At 39.6% G+C, this 26,173-nt stretch overlaps 1 protein-coding gene across 1 annotated transcript; it reads right to left on the bottom strand.

The window, feature by feature from the left end:
* Positions 1 to 500: 500 nt before the first annotated feature.
* On the bottom strand, positions 501 to 25,719 carry jak2b (Janus kinase 2b). Its single transcript, XM_040154785.1, has 24 exons — positions 25,157 to 25,719; positions 22,705 to 22,941; positions 21,919 to 22,042; positions 21,697 to 21,814; positions 17,533 to 17,678; positions 16,556 to 16,847; positions 16,003 to 16,122; positions 15,636 to 15,793; positions 14,351 to 14,462; positions 11,374 to 11,560; positions 10,679 to 10,803; positions 10,431 to 10,565; positions 9,696 to 9,783; positions 7,360 to 7,487; positions 7,011 to 7,149; positions 6,461 to 6,612; positions 5,631 to 5,781; positions 4,997 to 5,133; positions 4,118 to 4,307; positions 3,762 to 3,886; positions 3,486 to 3,658; positions 3,032 to 3,149; positions 1,494 to 1,607; positions 501 to 1,383 (listed from the first exon to the last, which is right to left on the bottom strand). The coding sequence occupies exons 2-24, from the start codon at positions 22,925 to 22,927 to the stop codon at positions 1,276 to 1,278; spliced, it is 3,363 nt and encodes a 1,120-aa protein (XP_040010719.1). The 5' UTR covers positions 22,928 to 22,941; positions 25,157 to 25,719; the 3' UTR covers positions 501 to 1,275.
* Between the last annotated feature and the right edge of the window lie 454 nt (positions 25,720 to 26,173).

Consider the following 26,173-nt stretch of genomic DNA (forward strand, 5'->3'; position numbering starts at 1 on the left):
CCTGAAACGACTAAGACACTGACATGCAAAAAGACCTTATAGCAGGGTGGATGTGAACCAACGGGTTTTCCGTCTGGAGGCGGCTGGTTCAATGTGTCTTTATGATCAGCGTCTTCTGTAAAATGGTAAATATGAGTAGTTTGGACCTAATACCCCACACACTGTGAGCTTTTACCCTGTAAAGATCAACAGCAGCGGTTTATGAAGTTCCCTTAAAGACACTGTGCTCTAGAAACAGAGCTTTCATGAGGGGGAGGCACACTACTTATCATTATGGATATCTTCGGTATTATAGAGTATGTTACATCCAACCCCTCGCTTAAAAGGCCAGCGTTAAAGATGCATATATGGTGTTTAAGATAAGGAAAACCATGGGATTTCCTTCATGTATTGTGTTAGGCGCATACACAGGAATGTATAATGTGGAAATAATGAGGAGTTTCATAGCGATGGACCACAAAAATGTGCTTAACAGATAACGCTGCTGAATTAAACTGTTCTTTAATCTTCATAACACCTCTCATTATGAAAAAATAAAACAATAACAAATTTTTTAAATCACTTTTGTATGTACTTCATTTACACTGACACCTTACTGGCAGTTCAAATATAGTATTTACTATATTTTCAATTTATAAAATTATAAAAATTTTCTGGACATATGTACACAAATATACTGTAGGTATATACACACTTACATAGAGAACACTCAGCTCTATTAGTCAATTTCTCTTCAGGTGAGGGGAAAAGGGTGTGGTGAAAGCTAGCCCTGCTAGCTGTTTGTATGGACAACACACACTTTCTCTCTCTCTCTCACACTCTCTCTCACACTCACACTCACACTCACACACAGAGATCTTGTTTGACACAAGCATCTCTAGCTTCAGGCCTGGCAATAGTCTACTCAAAGTCTCTACAAACTCTTGAACTTTCCTTTTAAAACTTCATCCAGGATGTTTGACCGAACAAGTTTGCTCTTTTTCAGCAACATCACCTCTAAAAGTTCGACACATCCAAACCTCCATTTCCTCTGCTGGCCACTAAGCCGCTGCACTATCAAAAAATGGGAATTGAGTGCCTTGCTTGAAGGCACCTTGGCAGTAGTTTCCGAGCTGGTCCTAGTTTTGAACCACCACTCTTCCAGTCCAAACCCGTCTGGCACTCAGCAGGAGAAGGACCTCGTTTTGGCCTTTTGCCTATTGTCCCTTTGCCAGCAACTTGACAGCAATGTTAAGAGCGTCTCGGCTGAAGAGGAGCAGGGCACTTTGGGTTGTTTTAAAACTCCTTACTGTCCCTGAACAGGTCGATGCGCAGGGCGAGCTCCTTGAAAGAAGGACGCAAGCTGGGGTCGTTGTCCCAGCACTCCTCCATGACCTCATGTATCTGAGAGACGAGGCAGGGAGAAAAAAAAACAAACATTGGTTTTAGCAAGAAGTTTATGCTGCATTCACACAACGTCATGCTAAACAAACAAGTGGATTACATGTTCCTACCTCTGTGGGACAGCCCAGAGGTTGAGGGAGCCTGCTGCCTGATTTAAGGAGTTCAATGAGGTGATAGACGATCAACTGTCCCTGCTTGTCGTTCCCCATCAGAGACATAAAAACCTGAGGAGGAATGTGATGACAAACCAAGCCAAAGTCAGATTTTAAAAAAATCTGTTCGATTTAGAGAAAACAAGAACATCCTTACATATAATAAAAATAGCTTAAAATCTAAAAAAGGTCCATGTACGGTACTTGATGTCTTAAAAACATGAGTGTTGAAGCTGTTATGATTTAGACAAAACCAAATATGTTGAGTAACATGAACAGAGAAACGTTATTGCTGTCAACATGGCTAATGGGATGTCAGATACAGCATGGAAAAGTGTGTACGTTAACAGGTGTAATTATGCATGAATAACACTAGACTTCTGGATCACCTGGCTCTTTGAGACTGGATATCCTGCTCAGATTATCAACAGCATACAACAAAACACCTAAAGCTGTTATTATATACTGGTTCGGGCGGAGGAGGAATGAGAAAGACTCTTCCCTTGGAGTGTTCAGACAATTAACCGACTATAAACAGAGTTCCAACGTCATGGTTTGTTTGTTCTGTTTAAAGAGCATGAATTGCTGTACTCTGATGTTGAATACATACATTGTGGGCAAGACGCTGACAGGTTGGCAGGACTGTTCCTTGTGGTTAATTTATTTGTGCTGATGGAAGGTTTCATATACGTTACTACATGTCTTTAAAATTACACGCAACCTTCAAGAAAAAAAATGCTTGAGTGTTTTTAAAGAATCAATTAGGCGATATAAACGTCTAGTACACGTACTATATTTCTTTTTTTGCCTTTAATTGATAGTACAAGTTGAGAGGCAGACAGGCAATGTGTGGAGAAAGGAGGATGACATGCAACAAAGACTGCAGTTTAGTCGGTATGCGTGGGCCACTGTATCATGTCAGTTACACTATTTTCTTAAATTAAAATGGGACCTTCAGAGGACAGTCATAAGAGCAAACAATACACAGTATTATGCTAAATGGACTGAACTTATATATACAGCGCCTTTTTACAGTAGAGGTTTACAAAGCACTTTGCAAAGCGCTTTACAATTTTGCCCATCATTCACCCTTCACCCATTCCGAAGGGCGCTGAGGGCCACGGAGCTGCCGTGCAAGGTCCCACACAAGGGGAGCAACTCAGGACACTTGGACATGTGGATAGGACGACCCGGGGATCGAAACCGCCAACCCAGAGATTAGTGGACGTGTATGGCAGTAATTCGAACTGACTGTTAGTCTGAGTTATTAGGCGCTCATTAAGGACTTCTACTCCTTTCTTTTTTTTTGCAATTAAAATGATTTTTGCACATTGAACGACTCTGGGAAATTTCTCTAAATCTGCACGCCACATTTAATGTTTAGCCATTTTCATACTGTTGTCTACACTCAGTCAAGAAAGCAGTCAACATAAATCAAGTTGAACAAGCAGTGAAAGAGCCAGTGCATGCATGTGTGTTAGTGTGTTGTCACGTACTGCAGGAGGGCTGCAGATCTTGTCGCTGTGGGTGAAGAGCTCATAAAGCACCACTCCGAAGCTCCAGACATCTGATGCCACAGAGAACTTGCTCTCAGTTAACGACTCAGGAGCATACCTGCAAAACAGGTGGGTCCACAGGACGACTTCAACACTATATCAGGTATCACAGTTTGGATTCCAAAAGAATGTCATAGCAATAAAGGGAAAGCTTTCCAATAAATGGAAAGCAGATTATTGGTTACCTACTTAGTAACAGGAAAAGTTCAATTAAAACCTTAGAACAATCCGGTAAGATATATTTTAAAAATGCACACAATTTCTTAAATAAAGTAAAATACTTTTTGTACTCTATACAGCATTGTGAGGATGGTAAGGACTTCTTTGTGTGCGAGAATTCAACATTACAGAGAAATACAGAGAAAAAATAGACAAAATATAACAGCAGTCTAACCAGAATATGGGGCTCTCTCCTGGCTCTTTGACCATGTAGTACTCTTTGTCCTGAGGCAGAACTTTGGTGAGGCCAAAATCTCCAATCTTCACCCTCAGCTCACTCTCCACAAGAATATTTCTTGTGGCCAGGTCTCTGTGGATATATCGCTTACTTGACAGGTACTCCATACCCTGTGAACGCAGAAAAAAATGTTTTTTGTTTTTTTTTCCATCAGTACCTGGAGTGGTCAGCAGCTACAGAAAGCCTGTTACAAAACTGGACGAAGGCACTTACCTTGCAAATCTGAGAAGTGTAGTGCACGAGCTTCTTGTGGTCAATCCTTTCCTTGTTTTTCATGAGGTAATCTCGCAGACTTCCGAAGGGCAGATATTCCATGATGAGACGGAGATTTCGCCGACCTGAGGGGAGCCAAAAAGAAACAAATTCACCATTTGCACTTAACTGCCATAAAAGTTTGGAGATTTCATTGATTGATTAGTCTTATAATCGATCCTTCTGTAGGGAAACTAGCTGTGAATGTGTGTGCCAGCTTTTTAAATTAACTAACACAACTCTAAAATGAGTTAAGGTTTTTAGTTCTGGAAGATACAGGTACTAGAACAAAGCTGTTAAATACAATTCAACTGTACCTGCACTGTAGCAAACCCCTTTGTACTTGACGATGTTCTCATGTTGCAGAGATTTCAGGATCTCGATTTCTCGCTCAAAGTCCCGTATGTGCTCTGCAGTGCTGTGCTGGAGTTTCTTAACAGCCACAACCTCTCCAGTGTTGTCCTGAAGTGGGTCATAGCGACACATCTCCACACTGCCAAAGTTTCCCTGAAAATTAGACCATCTTCAGTGAGCTGTCATTTTTCCTCAAAGTCTAACTTATTTTTTACTGTGTGTGTTTTCTTAGTTTGAGAATGCACACGCAGCAAGGTGCAGAGCATTGTGAGCTTCAATGCAGATCCATCAAAATCAAAACACACTGCGCAACTCTTCTCCAGAACACCAGCTGAAAGTGTTAAGTGGTCAATAAAGCATGGTGAAGTGGAGAGGAGTTGTGCAGCATGTTTGAATTTTGATGGATTTACTCTACTACATTTGACAACTATTAAATGGCTAACAAACGGCTAACTAGATAACTCGACAGGCTGACGAATAAGGTGACATGAGACTAAGAAAATGTTAGCATCTAAGTTAATGGTCTGTCAAATGAAAATCCTATGATAATCCATTACTATTAATTAGTATTAAACTATTAATAGCCCTTATATAAAAGGACAAGAATAACCTCACTTAATTGAAACCGCATTTGCCCCAAAAATACAAAATGGCAGAAACTCCTGGCTGGGTTTTGGTTTGCATCCCTTCTGAGAAAATACATGCATGCAATGCACGTGTTAACCAATGCATTTCAGGTAGAAAGCATCTAGGAATGGAAGGACGGCATTGAAAAATATTTCAAAGCAAGCAATGTTTTCAAAAGTGGTTTCAGATAGCTGTTATTCCACACTTCGTCATACCTTGCCCAACTGCTGTAAGAATATGAGGTGTCTCTCTTCAAACTGAGCTGGCTCCTGATTCTCAAAGCCCCCGGTCGACCATGCAGAGCCCACTGTCCTGTTTGGCAAGATGTCACTGTCCACGATCAACTCATAGTCTTTGGACACAAAAGACAAAAATATGTACATTTAAGAGATGATGGGACAGCTCCGAAGTTAGATAAATCAACATCTACTGAGTGAATTAAAGTCACTTCTGCATTTTCAGATAGGACAAATTTGACCATCTTTGTTCCTCTGCTTCTGGTGTCTATTAAGTTTGGGATAATCATGTCTTGGGCCAATCCCTGCATTTACCACACACAGATGAAATTGACAGTGATTTTCTCAGTCACTCATTCCCCGACTGCTGAGGAATTCTCTAAACACTATCCCTACTCCATTCCTCGCCTCATTCCCAATATTAGCTGTTGATGACCTCATAAAAACAGGAACTGAGACTCCCTTTTCATGGACATGTTTCTGAAGACACTATGATAAATGATTTTGGGGTGAGAGGATGCATGCGAGGACAACATTGGTGTGACGTAAATTTGCTGTTGTGACACCATTAGGGGCATTTTGGCTGCCCGGCAGGTGAGGGGTATAGACCAACCTGGTGTGAAGAGGCTGTGGAGGTCACGAATGATGGCACCAAATGTTGGCCTGAATGTGGGCTCGTAGTCCATGCAGCTGGTAATCAGATTAGCCAGTTCGGTCCATTTCGGTGCAGGAAGCTGGTGGTGGTCCTCGTAGAACAGGGTTTTCTGAGAGACATTTCAAAGGCAGCCTCTATTCATTTGAATGTTAAGATCCCGCTATGATATAAAATATCTAAATACACGAATCTGTCTTTTCTTGGATTATCCATGTGGGTGAAAGGACACATTTTGGATTTTATTTTGCAGAGAAGCAAACTGAAAAGAATAAGAATACAGCATGCAAGCCGAGTAATATGACAGCATATCCTCTCTCTCTATATATATATACAAACACAATATAATATATATATACACACAATATAATAGATATATACACATTAATTAATTTCAACAGAGTGTTTGTTTTAAATGCAACACAAGATGCAGTAGGGCTGGGAATTTCTCCGTATCTCATGGTTCTGTTTGGCTTCAGTTCATTTATATATAATTGCTGATGCAGATTGATGTATTTTAATCTTATATTTCCATAGTTTTATGACTGTATGACTATTCACAATGGCATTATTGTGAATATGCATCATGTAAACAGTCAGTTATATTTACTTTCACCATCATTTATTAACACAACTCAAGTAGACCATCTGCTTAATTGACATGCCTAAGCAGGTCGGCATGTTTTCCATCATCTTGAAAAAGAGTTTTGTTGAAACTTGCTCGAGGCCTCTGTGTTTGGCTTCAATGCTGTTTGGAATGCATATATATGTGATATAAATGATGGTCCTACCTTAGAGTTGTCCAGGGTTGCTAAAGGTTTCTCCCCACCACTGCAGATCTCCCATAGTGTGGTGCCAAAACTCCACTTGTCTGCAGCAAGGCTCAGGTTGGCAGGGTCCTCGATACACTCAGGGGGCACCCAAGGGATCCTCTCAATCAGGACTGATCACAAACAAAAACATTAAACCCACTGCTGATGGTAAATGTTTCCTTTTCAATTAAAGCAGTGACATTTTCACGCAAGATTTTAATTGATTCAGTTTTATTTTAAGCAGTAATTGAATTTATTCCTGCACTCTATAATGCACCATTCTGCATCTAGCAATAAAAAAGAATTCATTTTTGTTAAACAAAACTCTTTGTTTTAATAGCATACCAGTGTCCTACCACTTGGTTTGTCTGTGTTTTCTGTAACAAAGCACCACACACAGTGAAACAATCCATTTTAATGTGGATTTAAGATGGTGCTATCTCACTGCCATCACAACCTTGTTAGATATTTACCTCCTGCCATCTGTTGATTAAAGATGTGTATTACAGTTAGGCTGGGATTAACTCACTCTCTTTGGGTAGGACAGTGATGCTGATACCAGGATCGCTCAGTTTGATAAAGGGGGGGTTCCCAGCTTTCCGGTCCTCCTCTCTGATCAGAAGAACATTTTTAGCACACACATTCCCATGGACAAGATGCTTTCCCTCCTGCAGATAAAGAAGGATTTATCAGTCTCTTACACTGAGAAAACAATAAATCACATTTCTTTTTTTTTCTCCACATTATTTCAATTTTGATTACAATTTGTCTACCCAATAAAATGTGTTATCTTTTGAAGCAGCCACAAAATTTTCATACTCAATACTTTTGTGAACGGCCGGTAAATGCAATAAATCTGACACCACATGGATTCGTACCAGGAAGTTCATGGCCCAGGCCAGCTGCTTCGCCACTTCAAGCTTCCACAGGATGTTTATAGAGTTCTTGTTCTTCTTCAAATAGGTGTCCAGTGAGCCAAACTTCACATACTCCTGCACCATGATGTCTGAAAGAAAACATTTTTTCTGATTTGAAATGAAAAATCTATTCAGGATCTTGGGTCACAACCCAAGTTTTAGACATATCAATTTCATGTCCTCCTACATAATGTTATTACTCCTATGATCCACTTTGTAAATGGTGTTAACCAAAGCCACTTGCAAAGAGAGAGCACGAAATAAGTGTCACTCTTGAGATTCACCGACATATATGTATTTATTCATTTGTTATATCTGGCCTTAGCCACTTCTGAGATAATGATTTAGTGTCAGTAAATTCCAGCAACATTGTTTTTTTTCCCCCACTTATAAATACTGTTTTTTACAAAAATATATCGCATTTTTGAGGGCCCAAAGGTGCTTGAAAACTTTTATTGGTCTTGCAGATGGGTGTGGCAAAATGGCTTGATAGCGCCCCCTACAAAATTTCAATGACGTAGCCCTCACAGTATGTTTCACCTGCATGTACGAAAGTTGGTAGGCACATGTAACATCCTAAGACTTCAAAAAAAAAAAAGCCTCTAGGAGCCATACTCTAAATCCAACAGGAAGTCAGCCATTTTGAATTTACTGTGCAATATTTGCTAGAATTTACCAGGTCGAATTAAAATTGGGTCACTGCAATCTACAGACCTTAACAATGAAAAGTTCTTAAACTTTTGAGTTTTTGTCGAGCCCTGTGGCTGTGGCGGCACGGCAAATTTCAATGTTTCACCATGAAATAGGAAGTTGTTGTACTTTAAATAGACATTGTCCAATTTGCCCCGAACTGCACCTGTTTGAAAAGAGTTCTGGCCTTAAGATATCTACATGCCAGTATTTAGTTACAATCATAGCACCAACTAGTGGCAACAGGAAATAGCATGTTTTATACTTTGATATACGCCTTGCAGGTTCACCCAAACTACCTCAAACGTGGTCAAAAATCCTTAAGACCTTGATGATGCTTCATTGTTTAGAATGTGAGTTTTCATCAAACTGAGTTACCCATGTCATGCTGCAAATTTTGCTGTTTCACCATGAAATAGGAAGTTGTTGTTGAGGGACAAGGGATGCTCGTAAACTCACAAAACCTGGCACGTGTCAGAAGTGACGCAAATTAATATTTGATATGGGATCTCTGGATTGGGTGTGGCAAAATGGCTTGATAGCACCCCCTACAAAATTTCAACAGAGTAGCCCTTGCAGAACATTTCTCCTAGATGTACAAAATTTGGTAAGCGCACATAACATCCCAAGAATCAAAAAAGTCTCTTGGTGCCATGACCAAATCCCAAAAGGAAGTCAGCCATTTTGGATGTATTCTTAAGTTTAACTGTATTTTTGGCCATTCACAAGGGCCATACTTTAATGAACTCGTCCTAGGAGAAATAACATCTTACTTATTCACACAGTGTCCAATGGTCACGAAAGTGCACAGCTGCGTCAACTCAACACCCCCGAAGGCCCGATCAACACTGCTTGCAGCTTTAATCAAAACTGTCTCTTGTTGGCCAAGAGTGGCACGTCTGAGTCCTCTACAATGGATTTCTCAATGTTAAACACCCAGTAGGGGGTTTACTCTTGAGGTTTTAGACAGCTGTAAAATTGTCTTTTAAACTCTACTGTAGATAAACTGGAAATATCTCAATATTGCATTAGTTTTAGTGGCTCTCTATGGGTCTAATACAGATTACGCTGACAGCTACACCAGTATGGACAAATAGTTACACAAAAATTTACATTTGAATAACCAAAAACGAACACAAATGAAAATGATAAAGCTCCTTTACGTCTGTCAGTTGTCCATGCAAATAAAAATAATACCTTACCAAACAAACAAACAAAAAAAAAGCCCAGAAATGCCAGGTACTTTGCCAGTAGCTGTTTTTTTTAAGTTTTGAGATGTTTTAAGTAAAAATTTTCCTTTAAAATAATATCAGTATTGTGATAATCTGTCAGTTTTCTGTGCTTTATTTGAGTCTGTGTCCAGAGCTTTTACAGAATTTCCACCATAGTATTTCCAATTAATCTGTGCAATGTCTGAGCAATAAAGACACGTGTGTGTGAGAGTGTGGCAGAGTGAAAGAGTTTATGGGGCCGGGTATTGTAATCCTCCTAAGAATAGCCCACCATGCCTCAGGCACTCGGGTACTGTGGGGACATTTGAGGACGTACAGTATGCTTATAGCACGACGAGTTGAGAGAGGTTGGACATCTCTCTAAAGCAGACTTACTCTCTTCTCCGCAGACACACACGCCATAATTAAGGATCAGGTGCTTATGTGACAACTGGCTCATCATGCTGGCAGCTTCAAAGAAAGACTGCAGGACAAGACAAAGATAGAAAACCAAATTATGTATGTGCCCAAGTCAGAAAAAAGTTACACTCCTGTGATTCAATTGAGATTCCTGAAAATGTAACATCTCTCAACCTTTTTTTTAATCTGACATAAACTCACTGCCATATCAGATTAGCCTCATTCACTTCACGGACACCACCTATCGTGTTCCGAAAGCGTTTATTTGAATTTACTTAAAAATTTATGTTAATTAACACTATCAATATATAAAAGGGGATACTGTTACAAACTGGACATTTCAGCCATTTATCCAGCACTGCAAATATCTATTTTGACTTCTTTTTAATCAGCTGAGTTACTCCATAATCCTTCCAGGTATATTCTGGCAAATGCAGAAGTCCTCCTCAGGGTAGATATACCACTGGTAGGCCATCAGTGGTCTAGACATTAGTTGAATGGCACTGTAAGTCAATCTATTAACCTGGTAGTAATAAAAACACCTCAAGAACTCTACTCTACAGCCTAGTGTAGCATGATATGTACACTGCAGTTTTAACCTTCAATACCATTTACTTTCTGTATTTTTACCAATAACCAATTAGTGGCTGTAAAAACCGAGCCCAGTGTCCCATCAAACAAGACTTTTTTCACAGCTCTAAATCCACACACCTCAGAGTAATTCCTGTGGGCCTGGTCCAGCACCTTCATGATAACTTCTGTTTGGTGCACAAGGCCATAGTCTCCCAGCTCCTTGCGGACCCCTTTGAAGATCTTCGTAAATGTCCCTTGACCAAGACTCTCCATCTGACAGGAAGATCATTATTGCAGGTTCATTTTGAAAATCATAAACATTAGTTACATAGATGAGAAAAGACACGATACGACACGATAGTCTTGACAATGCAAACTAAGCTTACAAATTCCAGATCTTCTTTCCTGATCTTGTGAAACACCATTTGACTGATGTTGTGTCGATGTAGAGACGGAGATAGAGGCACTTCTGAGGCCTTGTTGCTCCTGCACACAAGCAGGCAGGACTTTTCTGATGGTGGACAGGGAGGGAAAACAATCTTATATTAAATCAGTTACCTGTTGCACTTTATTAAGTTGAAAGTGATCACAGTGTCCAACTGACAGAGAAACTTGAGAAATGTGTCACAGATGGAGTATGTGAGTCAGAGATGGAGTATGTGACATGTTGAAACTCTGCATTTCTTCATCAAGTTCTGTTATCAAAATTCCTAACTCTGACCATTTTTCATGTAATTACGAAAGCACAAGGATTGAGACACCTTTGAGCCAGCCTGGCAGTTAGTTTTTAGTTCATGCATCCCAGTTCGGAAAATGCTCTGCGTCAAATTTTTTTGACTAGTCTGTATATGCTTAAAAACTCACTGAATAAGACAATAGTGAGCATTAAATTGGGGTCCACTAGATGAGCATCAACATGTGTAGGGCCGTTGATTTATTCTTTGGGGACAGAGTTTCTTATCAGGAGGCCAAATGCAGTCTCTCTCTGTCTCTTCAGCATCTAAAAATCATACAGCTGGAGACCTATGGACACCAGCCTGATCAGCAGTTGAATTACCATGATTGAATCTGTTAGCTTTACCTTTGGCTTTAGGTGGACAGCACTTGCTGAATTGGAAAATGACACTGTCAGAGCGCATGGTTTCCTTTTGGTAGCAGCTGAGTAGTTCCTGCAGGCTACTGAAGTTTCTTTTGGCTCCACTGAGGTTAAACTCCCCACTGGCAGACCTGGTTATCAGGCAGTGCTTGTATTCTACAGTGTCATACACCTGGAACACAGAAGGGGGAAGGGAAGATAGTAGAAATGGATGTAATTTAAATTTCAGATCATGAATCATCAGTTATTCAACAATAGTGGGACACCAGGTTAGGTTTCTATTCTACAATGAAAACACTGGGGATTAAAACAAGAACATAATGCGTTACTACATGAAGCCTTTTATAGTACAACTTTGTATTGAACCTGTACAACCAAAATTTGTCTATAGCACAAGAACTGAAAGTTGGCACAGAATGCTGGTCAGATCCTTCAGAGCGACAATAGCAGCGGATCAAAAATAAAAACCTCAGACTGCTGTGTTGCTGTAGATGTGCTGCTACATCACAGGTGACAAGATGATTTACAAACCAGGGAGTCCAGTTTGAAGGCTTATTAAACACAAAGATGCTGCGCCGCAGTTTATACTCCTCGAAGGCAGGACTGCACCACTGTGCACTAGTGCAATGCCACGTGGTAAAATGCTACAGTATTGTGCCTGATAAGGGGCTGCCTGTCAGGGTGCTAAAAGGCCTGCCAGTTACCCTCTCTACACATCCAAGTGTAGATATGAAAATTATTATCCACACCTGGTCTTTTGAAATTCTGTGAAGGAAAACTGGCTCAGAGGTCCTGAAAAAACACTTGTCCCACTACTGGAGAAACTGAACGACATGCAATCGCAACATGTATTCATCTCAGCAACCATTCCAACTTTGGCGAAAGGAATCCAATCTTTTAGCAGACTACTTGGCCTGAATACATGGCTTACATCAGTGTGCCTCACCCACTGGATAAAGTTGATTGACAATTTCACTATCTTTTAGAACTGTAAAGACTGCTTTAAACCTGATGGGGTTCATCCACACATCACTGGATCTAGACTACTTGGTGCCAACCTATGTCATGCTCTTGGGATATCCAAACACAAATGTGTGGATAAACGCTAAGGACAGTGCACACAGGCAGACAGCCTGTATCTCTCCCCCCTCAAAAGGACCCTCTGCTCCACATCATCCAAGGCATTCAGAGGATGTGTCTGTCCCAATCACGAGACCCTTAATGCCAAACTAGAAGGCTATCGGTAGATGCTAGTTAAGTGGCTGCGCACAGAGATCCCCATAGTCTCCACTTAGTTACTGCAGCGCACACAACTAAGGGAGGTGTGTGGCCAAACATTAGTTAGTTTCAAAAGAGTGAAATAAGGCATTCTAATTTAAGATTTATGTAAAATGAAACCGAGTGATTTTATCTACCTGGGCGGGTCTTAATCTAGGTGGGCAGGCCATTTAAGAGTTAGTTAAAGCTGCCTCGCTGAAGATCAACTGTTCATCAAACTGATGAACTATTACACGGTAATAACCACAGACATCATTGCTCAGGTGCTTACCAGAGTTGAGACAGACCCTATGCCGCTTCCTTAATCATACTGGTGACCTTAAACAGCCGGTGGCATGGTCAAACACATTATAAACACAATGTGGCCATCAGACCATCGGGTACCTGCCTCAGTTATCTTAAATTTGCCAATGTTCAGCCACAACCATGCTCCTTTCCAGTCACAGAATTAGCTGTATTTAATGTCAGATCATTAGCTTAAAAAAAAAAAAAAAAAAAAAAAAAATCCTTTTTGGTTAATGCTCTGATAATTGAAAAGAATTTGTATTGTATGTTTTTAAACCTGGCTACACAGCACTACTGGTGTAGCAACGATAACAGAAGCTTGTCCTCCAAACTATCATTTTTATCAGTCAGACAGACAAAACAGGAAAGCAGGAACGATTGCAGCCATTTTCTCTACACAGTTTTTGTGTAATGGCATTGAGCTGGCGGAATTTACATCGTTTGAATATCTTGTTCTTGATCTGAAAGCAGAATTATCACTACTCATCAATAGAGTAAATCGGCCACCAAGGTATTCGTCACTATTTCTACAAAAATTCTCACTGGGTATCATTAGATACGATAGAATAATCCTGAACGGAGACCCAAACATTCACACAAATAAAAAGAATGACTCCAAAGCTATGGAGCTTGTGAATTTACTGGACAGCTTTGAAATCATCCAACATATAAATGAAGCCACTCAGCATGGTAATACTCTAGACTTATTAATAACAACAGGGTTAACATTGAGAATGATTCAGTATTTGAATCACCTATTTCTGACCATCACTGTTTGTTTTTTGACGCCAGCCTAATCTCAACCAAGACTAAAAGGGGATTTTTGGTTCAAAAGAGATTCCTACATGGCAAGGCTGAAGCAAAGTTCTTGAATATTATGAGATCATTCGAGTTACACAGTTATGACTGCTCTTTAAATTACATGGTTGGAAAAATTCAACAATACCTTTTCATCTGCTTTAAATACTGCTGCTCCACTTAAGGTTAAAAAGAGGTTGACTGACAAAATCCCCTCATGGTTAAACAATACGTGTTAATGAGATTAAGAGAATCTCTCAGGCAGCTGAAAGAAAATGGAGGAAAACTAGGCTCATAGATCCCTACAATATATACTAATAAGCCATGACTGCCTATAAAAAGCAATTAGTCTGGCAATAAAGGATTACTTTCCCAAGATTATTACAGAGAATGCTGGAAACTCTAGAATATTATTCTCCACGATTGACCAGCTGCTCACCCCCAACCCCCCACATTTTATTTTTATTATCGTCATCATCATTATTACTATTACTATTACTACTACTACTACTGTTGTTGTTATCATCATCATTATTATTATCATCTTTATTAATATTATTATTATGGTGAAATGTACCAGCTACCACATGAGGTTACCTACCTCAACAGGGAAAGTCAGAAAATACTTGTTGAAGTCTTTAGGGCTACATCTCAAAATGAAAATCCCCCGCTTGTTTCCACACTTCTGAAGCCGGTTCATGGCAAACTCCATTCTGCAAAAAAAACCCCACAAGATGCAGGTTACTGCCTGTATCCCAGCAGAGAATTTCAATATTACCTGCTTGGATAGGATCTAAAAACCAACCACCTGAGAAATTCTTGGAAATTTTGGCCACTATTTTGAAATATATAGTAAATTCATCAAGGACTTTATTAGGCCTTACATCTGTCCTGCTTATTCGTGCAATTATCCAATCAGCCAATCATGTGGCAGCAGTGCAGTGCAAAAATCCTATAGATACAGGACTGGACCTTCCCTTAAGGTTCACATCAAACATCAGAATGGGGAAAAAATGTGATCTCAGTCACTTTGAACCTGGCATGGTTATTGGTGCCAGACAGGCTGGTTTGAGTGCTTCTGATACATGGCCACAATTTACCATCTTCAAATGTCTACTTCCAGCATGATAACGCATCACGTCACAAAGGAAGAGTCATCTCAAACTGGTTTCATGAAGATGACAACTAGCTCAGTGTACTTCAGTGGCCTCCCCAGTCACCAGACCTGAATCCAGTTGAACACCTTTGTAATGTGGTAGAAAGTGAGATTGGCAGCGTGAATGTGCAGCTGACAAATCTGCAGAAATGATGTGATGCAATAATGTCAACATGGACTAGAATCTCAAAGGAATGTTTCCAACATCTTGTGAAATCCATGCCACAAGGAATTGAGGCTGTTTAAGCAAATTCCTCCTGTAGAACTCTGTACTAAACACCAATGTGGAAAGTTTAATTGCTGCCAAAACCGAGGTGATTTGTGCAATTGAGCTGTAAACACGGGAGGTGGTGGAAGTACAAGTTTGAGAAACGTAGAAAACACAATTTGCAGCTGTGCCCATTTGAAATTCTTTTTCTGCCTGGCTAAGCTCTGTGAGAATGAGGAGTAACTGTTGTTTTGTTTTTGAAAGTTTTAGGTAATGTGGCAACAACCCTGAGGATTCATCTGTTAGCTTGACACTTGAGTGAAGCAGTGGAGGTACCACAGATTAGCATAACATGTCATTTCAATAATTAAATTTTGGATTAGGCTACATGGATTGCATTCAAATTGATTCAAATAATTATGTGTAAGTAATTATTCATTCAAACTTGATTTTTGAAGAAGTGACAGTCCTTATTAATGCCTTTGGTAAAATATAAATAAAGCTTTGTTATTCTTCACTTACGAAATTGGGCCATGGCAATGAGAAGAGATTGCCTCCACGAGCCTCGGAGGTGCAACTTCTTTACAAAGGTAATGATGTGCGTCTGTAGTCAGCCTATAGTAGCCGTCAATGAGGGACACAAAGGAGAGCGCCTCAGATAAGCTAGGGAACTCCAGCTCCTGAAATGTATGAAAAACCACAACATAGCACATCAGCAGGATTCTGTCAAATGTGATGGTGTAAACCAAACTAGACTATGCATCTGACACCATATTATGTTTTTCTATATTTCTCTCTGCACGAAAAGGCAGGCAAGGAAACCAAATGCTTCACAGTGTTTGTTCTGGTGATAACAGTGGAAAGGCAGAGCTTTAAAAAGTGAAATTACCAGATTCTTGCCATCTTGCTTGTTGACGGTGACCACCCGACTCTCCGCAGCACCCTCCTTGCTGGCCTGTTTGATGCTGATGTCAGTGACATCAGGGAAGTCACACAAGGTCTGCAGCTCCTGGCCAAACAGCATAACATAAGCGTAACACTTCATATTTTTATTACAGAAACCAACGATTTATCCTTAAAACATTCAAAAACCATTCTGTTACAATGAGTGACACAGCCACTCATTATAAACAATGTGGCCAATGTAGTTTATTCTGAAACACTGCTCATGCTTTGGGATGTGTTATTCAGTTTTTTTTTATTTTCTCATCTAGCTGGTTTTTTTTTGGGGTGACATTTTAGAGTTGTATTGAACTGTAGTTCTGGCCTCAAAACTGGTCTTTGAATTAGTTCCTTTTATGATGATGACCCAGGAATTAATGGCTTCCTGTGTTAAACTAATTTTATACTGTTCTGAGTAAAAGTCAGTTAAAAATCCAACATGTTAATTAAATTATACAAAAAAAAAAAAAAAAAAAAAAAAACGTAATGCAAGCACCAACCTGGTCAGAATCTTTCAATTTCTCTCGACACCACTGGATGCCAGTGTCTGCTGCCACGAAGATGATGTGCTGTCCGCTGGACAGATCTCTGACCTGGAAGGTCTCCGTATAGAAGGCCTTCTCCAGGGACTCCATGCTGATGAGGTACTTAAGCTTCAGGTCGCGCGCTGTTGTCCGACACTGACTGAACTGCTGGATGAAGCGCTTGAAGCGGAAGCGGATTCGCTTACGTGTCAAGAAGTTACAGTCCTGGATCTGGGCTCTCATGTCCTTTGGCAAAAAGGACTTGTAGCTAGACGAGATTCAGTAGATTTTTGTTATTAGCATCAAGCCAAATGTCTTAAATTCATTACAAATATTAAATTATTTAAATATGCACGTCACTTTTATTTTGAATGTTGTGTTTACACACAAGGTGTTGCTTGAAACATACAACAAGAAGCCATGAACAGATTAATAGGTTGAACAGAAAAGTTGATCACTCATACAACTTTTCCACTGTTAAAAGAAAAGAAACTTCAGTTTTGACTAACATTAGATTACGCAATAGGGCTAAGTTGCGAATCTCAATATGTTTTTGAGTTAAAAAATTGTGTTCATAATATAGAGAATTGAAAACTGTTAGCTTTTGAGAGCTGATATTTAATGCGTTGTTTACTTACCGTCTGATCAGAAATTTCCTGACTTGAATCATAACTGCTAATCTCACGCTATTTTATTTTGGCAAAAATCTTGTACAGCTGTTCTTGTTAAGACAGGATTAGACAATTCTGTGTCAGAAGTTTGCTTTGCTTTGCTAAAACACGTTTTGTAGAAAAAAAAAATGCTAAAATTACACAAACTAAAGTATCAAAAAAGGATTGTACTGGTATCAGTGCTGAAAATCAGGTTTTGCAATGGCTCCATTACATCCATTAGTGCTTAGCTGGTACTCATTTCAGATCTGGTCAAAAGCAGCCTTTGTTTTTCACTTGTACCTTATAGTGTGGTAGATGTCCAGTGGTGACATCTGTGTTTCCTTGGCTGTCCTTGTCATGTCGAGTACAGCCATACCGAGGCACTCCTCCTGAGTCTCATGGGAGTTGGGGATCTTCACCAAGCTATTCACAAAGTCATTCCTCCACTGCACACAGAGATGAGAGTAGCACAGTGGCTTTAACGACTACAGGTTAACCTATCTGATTGCACTTAATGCATACAGGTGTGTACAGATTTGTCAGTGCAGTCACTATCTTTTCATGTACTTGGCTAGAGTATGTCTACAACCTTATGCTCACATGTGAAGTACCAAAGTCGGTATACTGTGTGTGTGTGTGTGTGTGTGTGTGTGTAAGAATTCACAGAATTACAGCAGTGTAAGGGTATGTTCCCTAAAAGTATTTGAACCATGTCATTGCCCAAAAACTGCACAAAGGTGTCTCTATGTTGGCTTCTAAATAGGAAAGCACCCGGCCACAGAATTACATGGCATGCACAAATTTATTTATCAACTGATCAGGGCCTCACCATGTTCCTGTCCATTTTCTGATTCAATTCACCCCTTGTTACTTGTGACAGATGCTCATAAACAAGTACTTCATCATCTTCATGAGCTTGACATAACCACAAGAAAAGATAAATAACGGCTTGAACAGTTTGGTACAACATGACTTGCTGTCAGTCACTGGAACAAACTTGTTTTCATTTCCCCTGCAGGTCCTTGTAGCACTGATGGTGCAGGAGGACAGCTCAGCACAACTGATCAATAAATGAGCTTCCTGTCAGTTCATCTGACATCATGGTGACAACTCTTGTTTTTATTGTAATATGTTACTGTGAACACTCAACAGACTGGACCTACAAGATAACATTGGAGCTTTCATTTTATTTTTTGCAACCACATCATTAATGTGAACAGAACCTCTGATGATAACCATGTAGTATTATTTATCAATGTCCTTAAGACATTAGGGAAAAGTTTGGCTTCTGTTGTTATATTACTTAACCTTCAACTGACAAATGGAGAGTTTTTGTTTTTTTTGTTGATACTGTGCATTGGTGGTGTTTGCAGTAGGGGTGTTTTCTCCCCACTCTTTCCCACTAAAAAGACAATTTAATCAAAATACACCAAATTCTGTGTTTTATTATTGTCCTTTGAAAAATGAAGGCTTTTGATTAGTTTTTATTGTTGTATTACTCAACGTCCAACTGGCGAATGCAGAGACACACTTACCCTTGCAAGTCATAATAGCCTCTCTTTATCACAAACACAGAAGCTCATCTTTAGATTAAGCTGTGAGGAATTAAAAATATCCTTCACAAAGCAAAACACAACATCTGTCCGATGTGAATGCAAGCCAAGTGTAATGGCTTAATGGCTGCAAACACACAATGTACTACACCCTCAAATGACTCCTGCAGCTGTGCTTCCCTTCTCCATTTTATGCTTTTCCCAAGCCACAGGGTCAGGTTTCCACAGGCATAATTCCACATAATCCTTAGTTCACTAAGAGTTCAGCTCCAGTCATATTACTGGCTCAAGTTACCTGGATTCACCTATACTATATACATCTTCTCTATTGCAGTGTGGTTTGTCTAAATAATTTCTTGACTGAGGGCACGTAGGTCTATGACGACACATCTGAAAAAGTCTCTACTGTATTTTTCTCCTCATTTCCTACACAGACATTTTATTCTTAATGCCATGTGGGGATAAAAAAAAAAACTAAACTATGATTACAACTCTGCTTTCCTTTGACCAAAAATGCAGGGACAGTACTCAAACTGCCAACAAAGAGACTCCATTCAAGCACACAAAACCAGAGGGAACTTACTAGACCTCAATCCTCAATTTGGTCTCCTAACCATGGTAGGGAAAGCTTACTCTTTTCAGACTTTGTGAAAGCTACAGCTTTAATAATGCAATAGTACTGTGAGCCAATATGGCTTCCATAGCCAGATTAACCTCCTAAGTAGCCCTGGGGCAAAAATCCACAATGGGCCCAGACTAACCCCCCCTGTCAACCCACAGCAACACTGGTAATGTAACATGTTGAGCAGCGAACATTTTTGCATGGTGCAGTTTGCACATATATAATAAGAATGTCCGGAGCCTTAATGGACAGGTCTGGTGATTAGGACAGACCCGATGCTTCAAAGCTTCGACCACTGCCATCGTAATCAATGTCCAATCAGTATTCGAACGCCTTCATTTAAAATAAATAAATAAATAAATAAATTACTACTATATATGCATTACCACAAAAATCCCCAACAATAATTAATGCAACATTATTTATAAAGTATTCATCACACATCAACATTAGTTATTATTAGTTATTCTCAGACAAGGACATATAACCTCAGTGATAGCCCCTCCATAAATGAGCCGTTGTTGCACTGGGTGACATCTTTCTTAATTACCATGAACATGTGCCATAAATACTATTTAGCCACAATTTTCAGCTGAAAACAGTCCCCAAAAACATTTAATTTTTACTCCTGTTTAAGTAATGTTTGCTAAAAACTACAGTGCCCAGCTATTTTAGAAAGTTACTTTTTGTCATTCTTTATATATTTGTAGCTCCTTTTTAAAGATTCATATCTCCGATAGGAACCATTGGGCTTGGGGCTAACAGCCAGACAGGCTGGGGAAGTCAGAAAGTTTCGGGAAACAGACAAACAGAGGGCCCCTCTACATGACGGTGCCACAAGACTAGATAACAATGCAGGGCCTCTTTTAAGATCCTTATCGTCATAGTGGATATTATGCTAACGTGACGTGTATTCCTCCCAAAATTAGCACTTGGTCAAATTCCACAAAGGAAACCTGGGAAAAGTCTTGAGGTGCTGGAGCTGCTTCCTGCTTTGCCGTGTCAGTAATCAATCTTTACTGGCATCCTGACTGTGCCATTTCAATACTTTGTGTGGCAGACTTAATTGTTTCATACAATGACAGGAACTTAACAGCAAACAATGACAATTTTAAGGCTGTAGTCTCCTAGTCAACTGGTTGATTGGTTGGTTGATATGCTCTCGCCCAACCAAATTCTCATTGGTTGGACAATCGCTGATGTTACTTTCATAAGGAGAAAAGTGCTACATAGATAGCCTTCCAGGATTAATTCATTACTTTCGGCAGCAGGAGGGTCGGACTACCTCTCAAAGGGAACTCGCACAACATAATGGTGACCGCTAGGTCTAACTTATTTAACGTTAACTGAACATTTACTGACCATTTACTCGGAGTCGGCTCCAAACTAACTGACACCCTGTCAACGAAATCGATGGTGTGGCTGCATTTTTTTTTAAAACAGATCACCAAAAAGTTGAGTGTAAACTTTGCAAACAGCAGTCTGCATATCACAGCTCAACAACCAACATGGCATATTATCTAAAAACGGTAGGCTAACTTGTCTGGCATTAGGATGCTCCGTTAACTTTCGTAATTAACACTTTTAGTGTGAAGGTATCAGAATTGTAATAATTCAATATGTTATGCTGCAAATACTAAGGCTAATAACACTGCCAGGTAGATTGCGCTCAGTGCACTGTGGCAGATTTAATAAATCTAGAGATAATGTGCAGATTTTTTTCCCCCCCGCGACCAATCGATTTGTTGAACAGCAGGTACGATTTCAGTCAACCAAGATTTTCTTTGGTTGACTACAGCCCTAGACATTTTTGGACAATGGCTCTGCTTTGAGCCTGCTATGATTTGTCAAATCTTCAGCACAGAAAAAGCCTTGGAATTAACAAAGAAAAACGCGAGTTGGTACTTAATTTTGTTCTAATTTTTTAAGTTGCAAAGTTGCTTCCATAGACCGAGTTCCCTCTCATGTTAGGGCTATAACTGCACTCACTTGAAGTGCCAGCTCTGTTGGTGTTGCCACTTGCTCACATGGGCAGCCCTCTCGTTTAAAGCAACTGACTGAAATCCTAACTGCCAAGTTAACAAAATTGATATGACTGCACCTGTTAAGGATATTTGCTGCTTGTTTTCCTGATGCCTAATGTAGAATACTTGGCTGCAAGGCAACATATGAACAAACAATTTCGTGATGCTCTTGAATATTTTTGTTAAACTCAACCTGTTACTATAAAGCACTCATTTCTAACCATTTTTTGTAATAAAGAGGATGGCTATATGGTGAGGTGCTTACCTGAGAGAAGAGGTATGACATTACAAAGTCATCAAGGACTGGGCTTTCTGACCCCTTGGCGACCCCATATCGATACGCCCTGGATGCTCCACCACTGTACCAGCCAGGGAAGTAATACCTGTGTTAAACGGTAATAAAGCAAATGCATTAAGTGAAAAGGATATTAAAATTTTAATCTGGAAAAGATACCGAAGAGACAATGCAGAAGCAAAACAATGCTACCTTATTCTAAAAAACAGATCTTCTGAAGCCGATTCGTCAAGCTGGAAGATGTGGTTCGGTGAAAACCACAAGGAGTCCCGCTCTCGGAAGAGACCAAAAAGGCTGCAGTACAGAGGTGATATACCTAAAGCATACAAAGAATGAGAAACCACATTATGTTCTGTAAACTTGCACTCCATTTGATAATGGAATGTCTTCTTTAAAACGGTACAGCTATTCTTAACTTCGTGTAACTAGCTTGATAAAAATACATTTTCTTTGTTTATTTTCTATAATAAATTGTCTTAGTTCAGGGGCAGCTCTGAGTAGCATTTAATGTAATAGACTATGCGTCAGGACACACATTAGAAAACTATCTGTTTCTAGTACCAACAAACGGTGGACAAATGGTCAATAAAGATTATCTAAAATGTCAGCTGTGTTTGGTTTATCATCAAACACATAACATGCGATTCCAACAACATGCAGGTTAGTCCAGCCCCCCACAGCGTGACACTGATCTGTGAATTAGTTGCATCATACTTTTGATTCTGAAATTGTACCTCTGCAAAACACACCAAGCAAAGCAAAGCTACCATATTTTTTGCTTATCTTTAAATAGAGTTCAAGGAAAGTTAGACAGACTGTAAACAAAGCATGGGGATGAGTGAACAAACCAACAATTTTTCTGCCCATAGGTTTCACTGTGGCCTATTGATAACCTTATCTTGGGACCCATGCCCTGGGTTATAGCAGAAGACATGAATGGGGGTCCTTTATGCAGGCTTGCAGAGCTAGAATACTCACTGCATGCCTTGGCTGCATCTATACACAGCTCTTCAGCCACATAGTCCCCTGGTGGGTAGCTGAGTAAGCTGCAGTCAGCTGCTCCCTGGCTGCTGTGGTAGAAATGAAGCCTCAGAACAGCAGTTTCTGGTCTTGTGTCTGAAGATTCCCGATGGGCGTTCCCATTTTGGTGCACCGCAGGGCATGTGTTTGTCACAGTGTTCATGGCTGGCAGGAAGGCCATCAACAACACGAAACCTTCAATTAGCAAGATGCAAAATGTCAGCAGAAATAATGACGACTTCCTCTACTAAATTTAATATCATGATCAGGAAACACGGTCTCTGCTGTTATCAGAATTTATATTAGTATTACACAAAACTGCAGTACAGAGGAGACGTTGTCTGTGAAAGGTTATAAAAGCTGTAAATCTAATTAAAAAATAGGCTACTTGCAATGAGAGTTATCAAATAAAGAAGTTTCACTCTAAATGGGGTATTGAGATTTTTAGCCCTGCTGCATGGCACTTTTTAATACCAGCTTAGTGTTATCCAAGTTACAAATGTATCATTTTCTCATTAATTACTTAGTTTTAAATGGACATGCGTCTACATACAATCCTTGTTGGAAGATGTAAACATTTTGCACTCACAAGAGGCAAAGCAGAATATATAAATCCCCTCTTCCAAACAGCTGCTATTCAGCTAACCCCTACTCCTCTTACCTCAAAGATAGTATTATATAAAAACTGAGGGCTGAATTAAGGGTGTTGTATTTCTTCCACAGTCATAACCTAGCAACATAGGCTGTTTCATTGCTGGGTGTCCCTTCCTCATTTTTATATGTAACCAGTCCACCTAGCACCCGCACTTCAATTAAAGAACAGCCTATCAAATGGGTTCTAATGATTACCATAACATCCCAACATGTTTTTTCAGTATTAAAAATGTAACAACGTTTAAACTACTGGAATGCATTCTGTCTGAGATTAGAGATAATATAATAAGGAGGAGAGCCCAAAATTTCAAAGCAATTCTGTGACAAAGTTACTGAAAAATGTAAATCAGGAAAGGGATATAAGCAAACCTTCCTCTAAAAGTGAGCATTTGTACTAGATGGACATTAGTGAAAGAATCCACCAAAAGGACTACGGCAACTCGGAAGAAATACAGGTTTCTATGGCTAGGATGGGAGACACTGTGGATACAAAAATTGTTGTCCAGATACTTCACCAGTCCAACCTTTATGGCAGGACGGCAAAAGAGAAAATTACAGCATCCAGTTGTTCAAAGCCCTAGCTATAATCACTGCCAAAAGACTCTCTTCTAAATATTTACTTGAGGGGTTATTCTGTGTTTTTTATTAATACTTAACTCAGATTATTCCATGGATTTCTTTTCATTTTGACATTAATGAAACTTTTTCTGTTGATATCTGTTCAAAAAATCTTATCCACCTAGATTCAAAGTTGTAAAACACCAGAACACAAAAAAAAAAAACGTCAAGGGTGACTGCGATTATTTCTATTAAATTATTTATTTGAGCGATCCAGTAATGTTGTAATATATAAAAAGTCAGAAAATAGTGACAAATGACCATTACAGTTTCTCAGAGCCAAAGCAATTTGCAAGAATCCAATGAAAAATTTAATTCCAAAAATTAAACTGAGAAACTGAGCACAACCTTACTACTGAGCAACTGAAAATATCGAATCAACATTTTTACTTAGTAAGTAAAATGGTAATTGATTATCATAATAATGGACGGTAAATTTTATGTCAGTCAGCTACTCCTGTAATCGACTAATTTTCCACAGAAAGAGAGAAAGAGGATATGGCACCTAAGACATTAGTGAATTTAGTACACTGTTAACTTCTGCAAAAACCCTGACCAAAGGATGCCTGGCAATAAACTTCATATGAATTTAGACAAGGCTTTATATTAATTATTCGCCACGAAGCTCCAACATACCAATACTTCCGACTTTCAGGAGCATAGAATTGGCACATACCCGTATTTTAAATCTTAACATGACCTACTTTATCAGTTTTATAATTTAACAATGGAAATATCTAAGTGGACAATATCTTGACGGTGAATATGAATGTCGAAACCAAAAGGGAAAAAAAATGCTACATTTACCGGACGATGACTGTTGTTATGGCAAGTTCACCCAAGGGTTACAATGTCAAGTTGCAAAATCCCAGTTCCAGTCAAATATCAGAAACTTAACTGCAGGACAAACTCATCAAGGCCATGATCTTGCGTGTTACGACTAGCTATAGCTTCAATAGATTAAGTTAACGCTAGCACCCTCACACACCCACCTATGTAAGTTAACGTTAACTACCATGTAAGCAGACAATGCAAATTTAAGCAACTTAATCGAGTAACGTTAGAGGTTTACGTTTGTACACGTTGAAAAATAAACCATATCAGGCTGTCGACGAATTATTAAGGTGCACATACTTACTTTGGTAGATGAGCCAGACGTGCGGCTAGCTAGCGTGCTGCTAGCCTCCTAGGCCAACGCAGTGGCCAGGACGAGCGAGAGTTTGACAGCTACGGCCGGACACTGCTGCTCAGCCCTTTCAGATTAGTACTCAAACAGCGGCCCGAATAAACAAGTTTATTTATGGTCGAAATCCATCTGGGAATATTCTTATTTCCATGTCGCACTCAGCTGGCTAACCTGCTAGATAAGCTACCTCTGGTCAGCCTAACGTTACCCATCTCCCTCCGGAGGAACTTTAGCCGTCTATCTTGTCAATCCTGTAACTTAAGCTAACGCTAGCAAAAACCACGTCGTGCTCGGTTACAAAAAAACTGGTCCGCTAACACGGGATTCATCTGCGGGCGATCATCTTCTTGTGCCAGAACATGTGGCGACACCTACGACAAAAGTTACATTATTGACATCTTGTCAAACTGAATGAATTTCACACTGACAAGGTTGCTAGCTAGTTTGCCAGTGGCAGCCACAGCGCAGGCAAAGTCAGTCAACAAACCAGCCTCTCCCACTACACCGATTCTGCCTTCAGGTGTTGTCGGAAATGTCACAATTACACAACGGCAAAACATTCCAGGTATTTCTACACCCTCATTGATAAATAAGGTGGACAAAATAACAGAAACACCTGTCCATATAATGCAATACCCACTCTGCAAAATAACCATAAAGTTGAGTCAACACTTCTCAGAAACAGTTCCAATAAAAACTGAACATTATACCCATCATGAGGGTAGGTTTTATTGCAGGACTATGGTATTAGACTGCAATAGTTTTAGCAAGGTGTACCTAATAAACTGCCAGCTGTGTGTATGTGATCAAACATAATAACAAGAAATACACAATAATGCAATTTTTCAATTTATTCAAAATGATATGACAATGCACAGAAATCCAGGCAAACTAATATTTGATAGCCTCACAGCAATTGAAAAGCCATAGGTAAAACGTGTCCCCATAGACAGATTTTGTATGTTTGAC

This window comes from Xiphias gladius, chromosome 19, assembly GCF_016859285.1.
Source record: "Xiphias gladius isolate SHS-SW01 ecotype Sanya breed wild chromosome 19, ASM1685928v1, whole genome shotgun sequence".
NCBI lineage: Eukaryota > Metazoa > Chordata > Actinopteri > Istiophoriformes > Xiphiidae > Xiphias > Xiphias gladius.

What these genes read in the sequence shown, in the direction of transcription:
- jak2b (XM_040154785.1), bottom strand. Translation starts at nt 22,927, where the DNA reads ATGGCCTTCCTGCCAGCCATGAACACTGTGACAAACACATGCCCTGCG. An exon ending in CAACCCTGGACAACTCTAAG is followed by an intron (nt 5,782 to 6,460) that starts GTAGGACCATCA and finishes AATGTCTCTCAG; the next exon opens with AAAACCCTGTTCTACGAGGA. An exon ending in GGAGAGAGCCCCATATTCTG is followed by an intron (nt 3,150 to 3,485) that starts GTTAGACTGCTG and finishes CCTGTTTTGCAG; the next exon opens with GTATGCTCCTGAGTCGTTAA.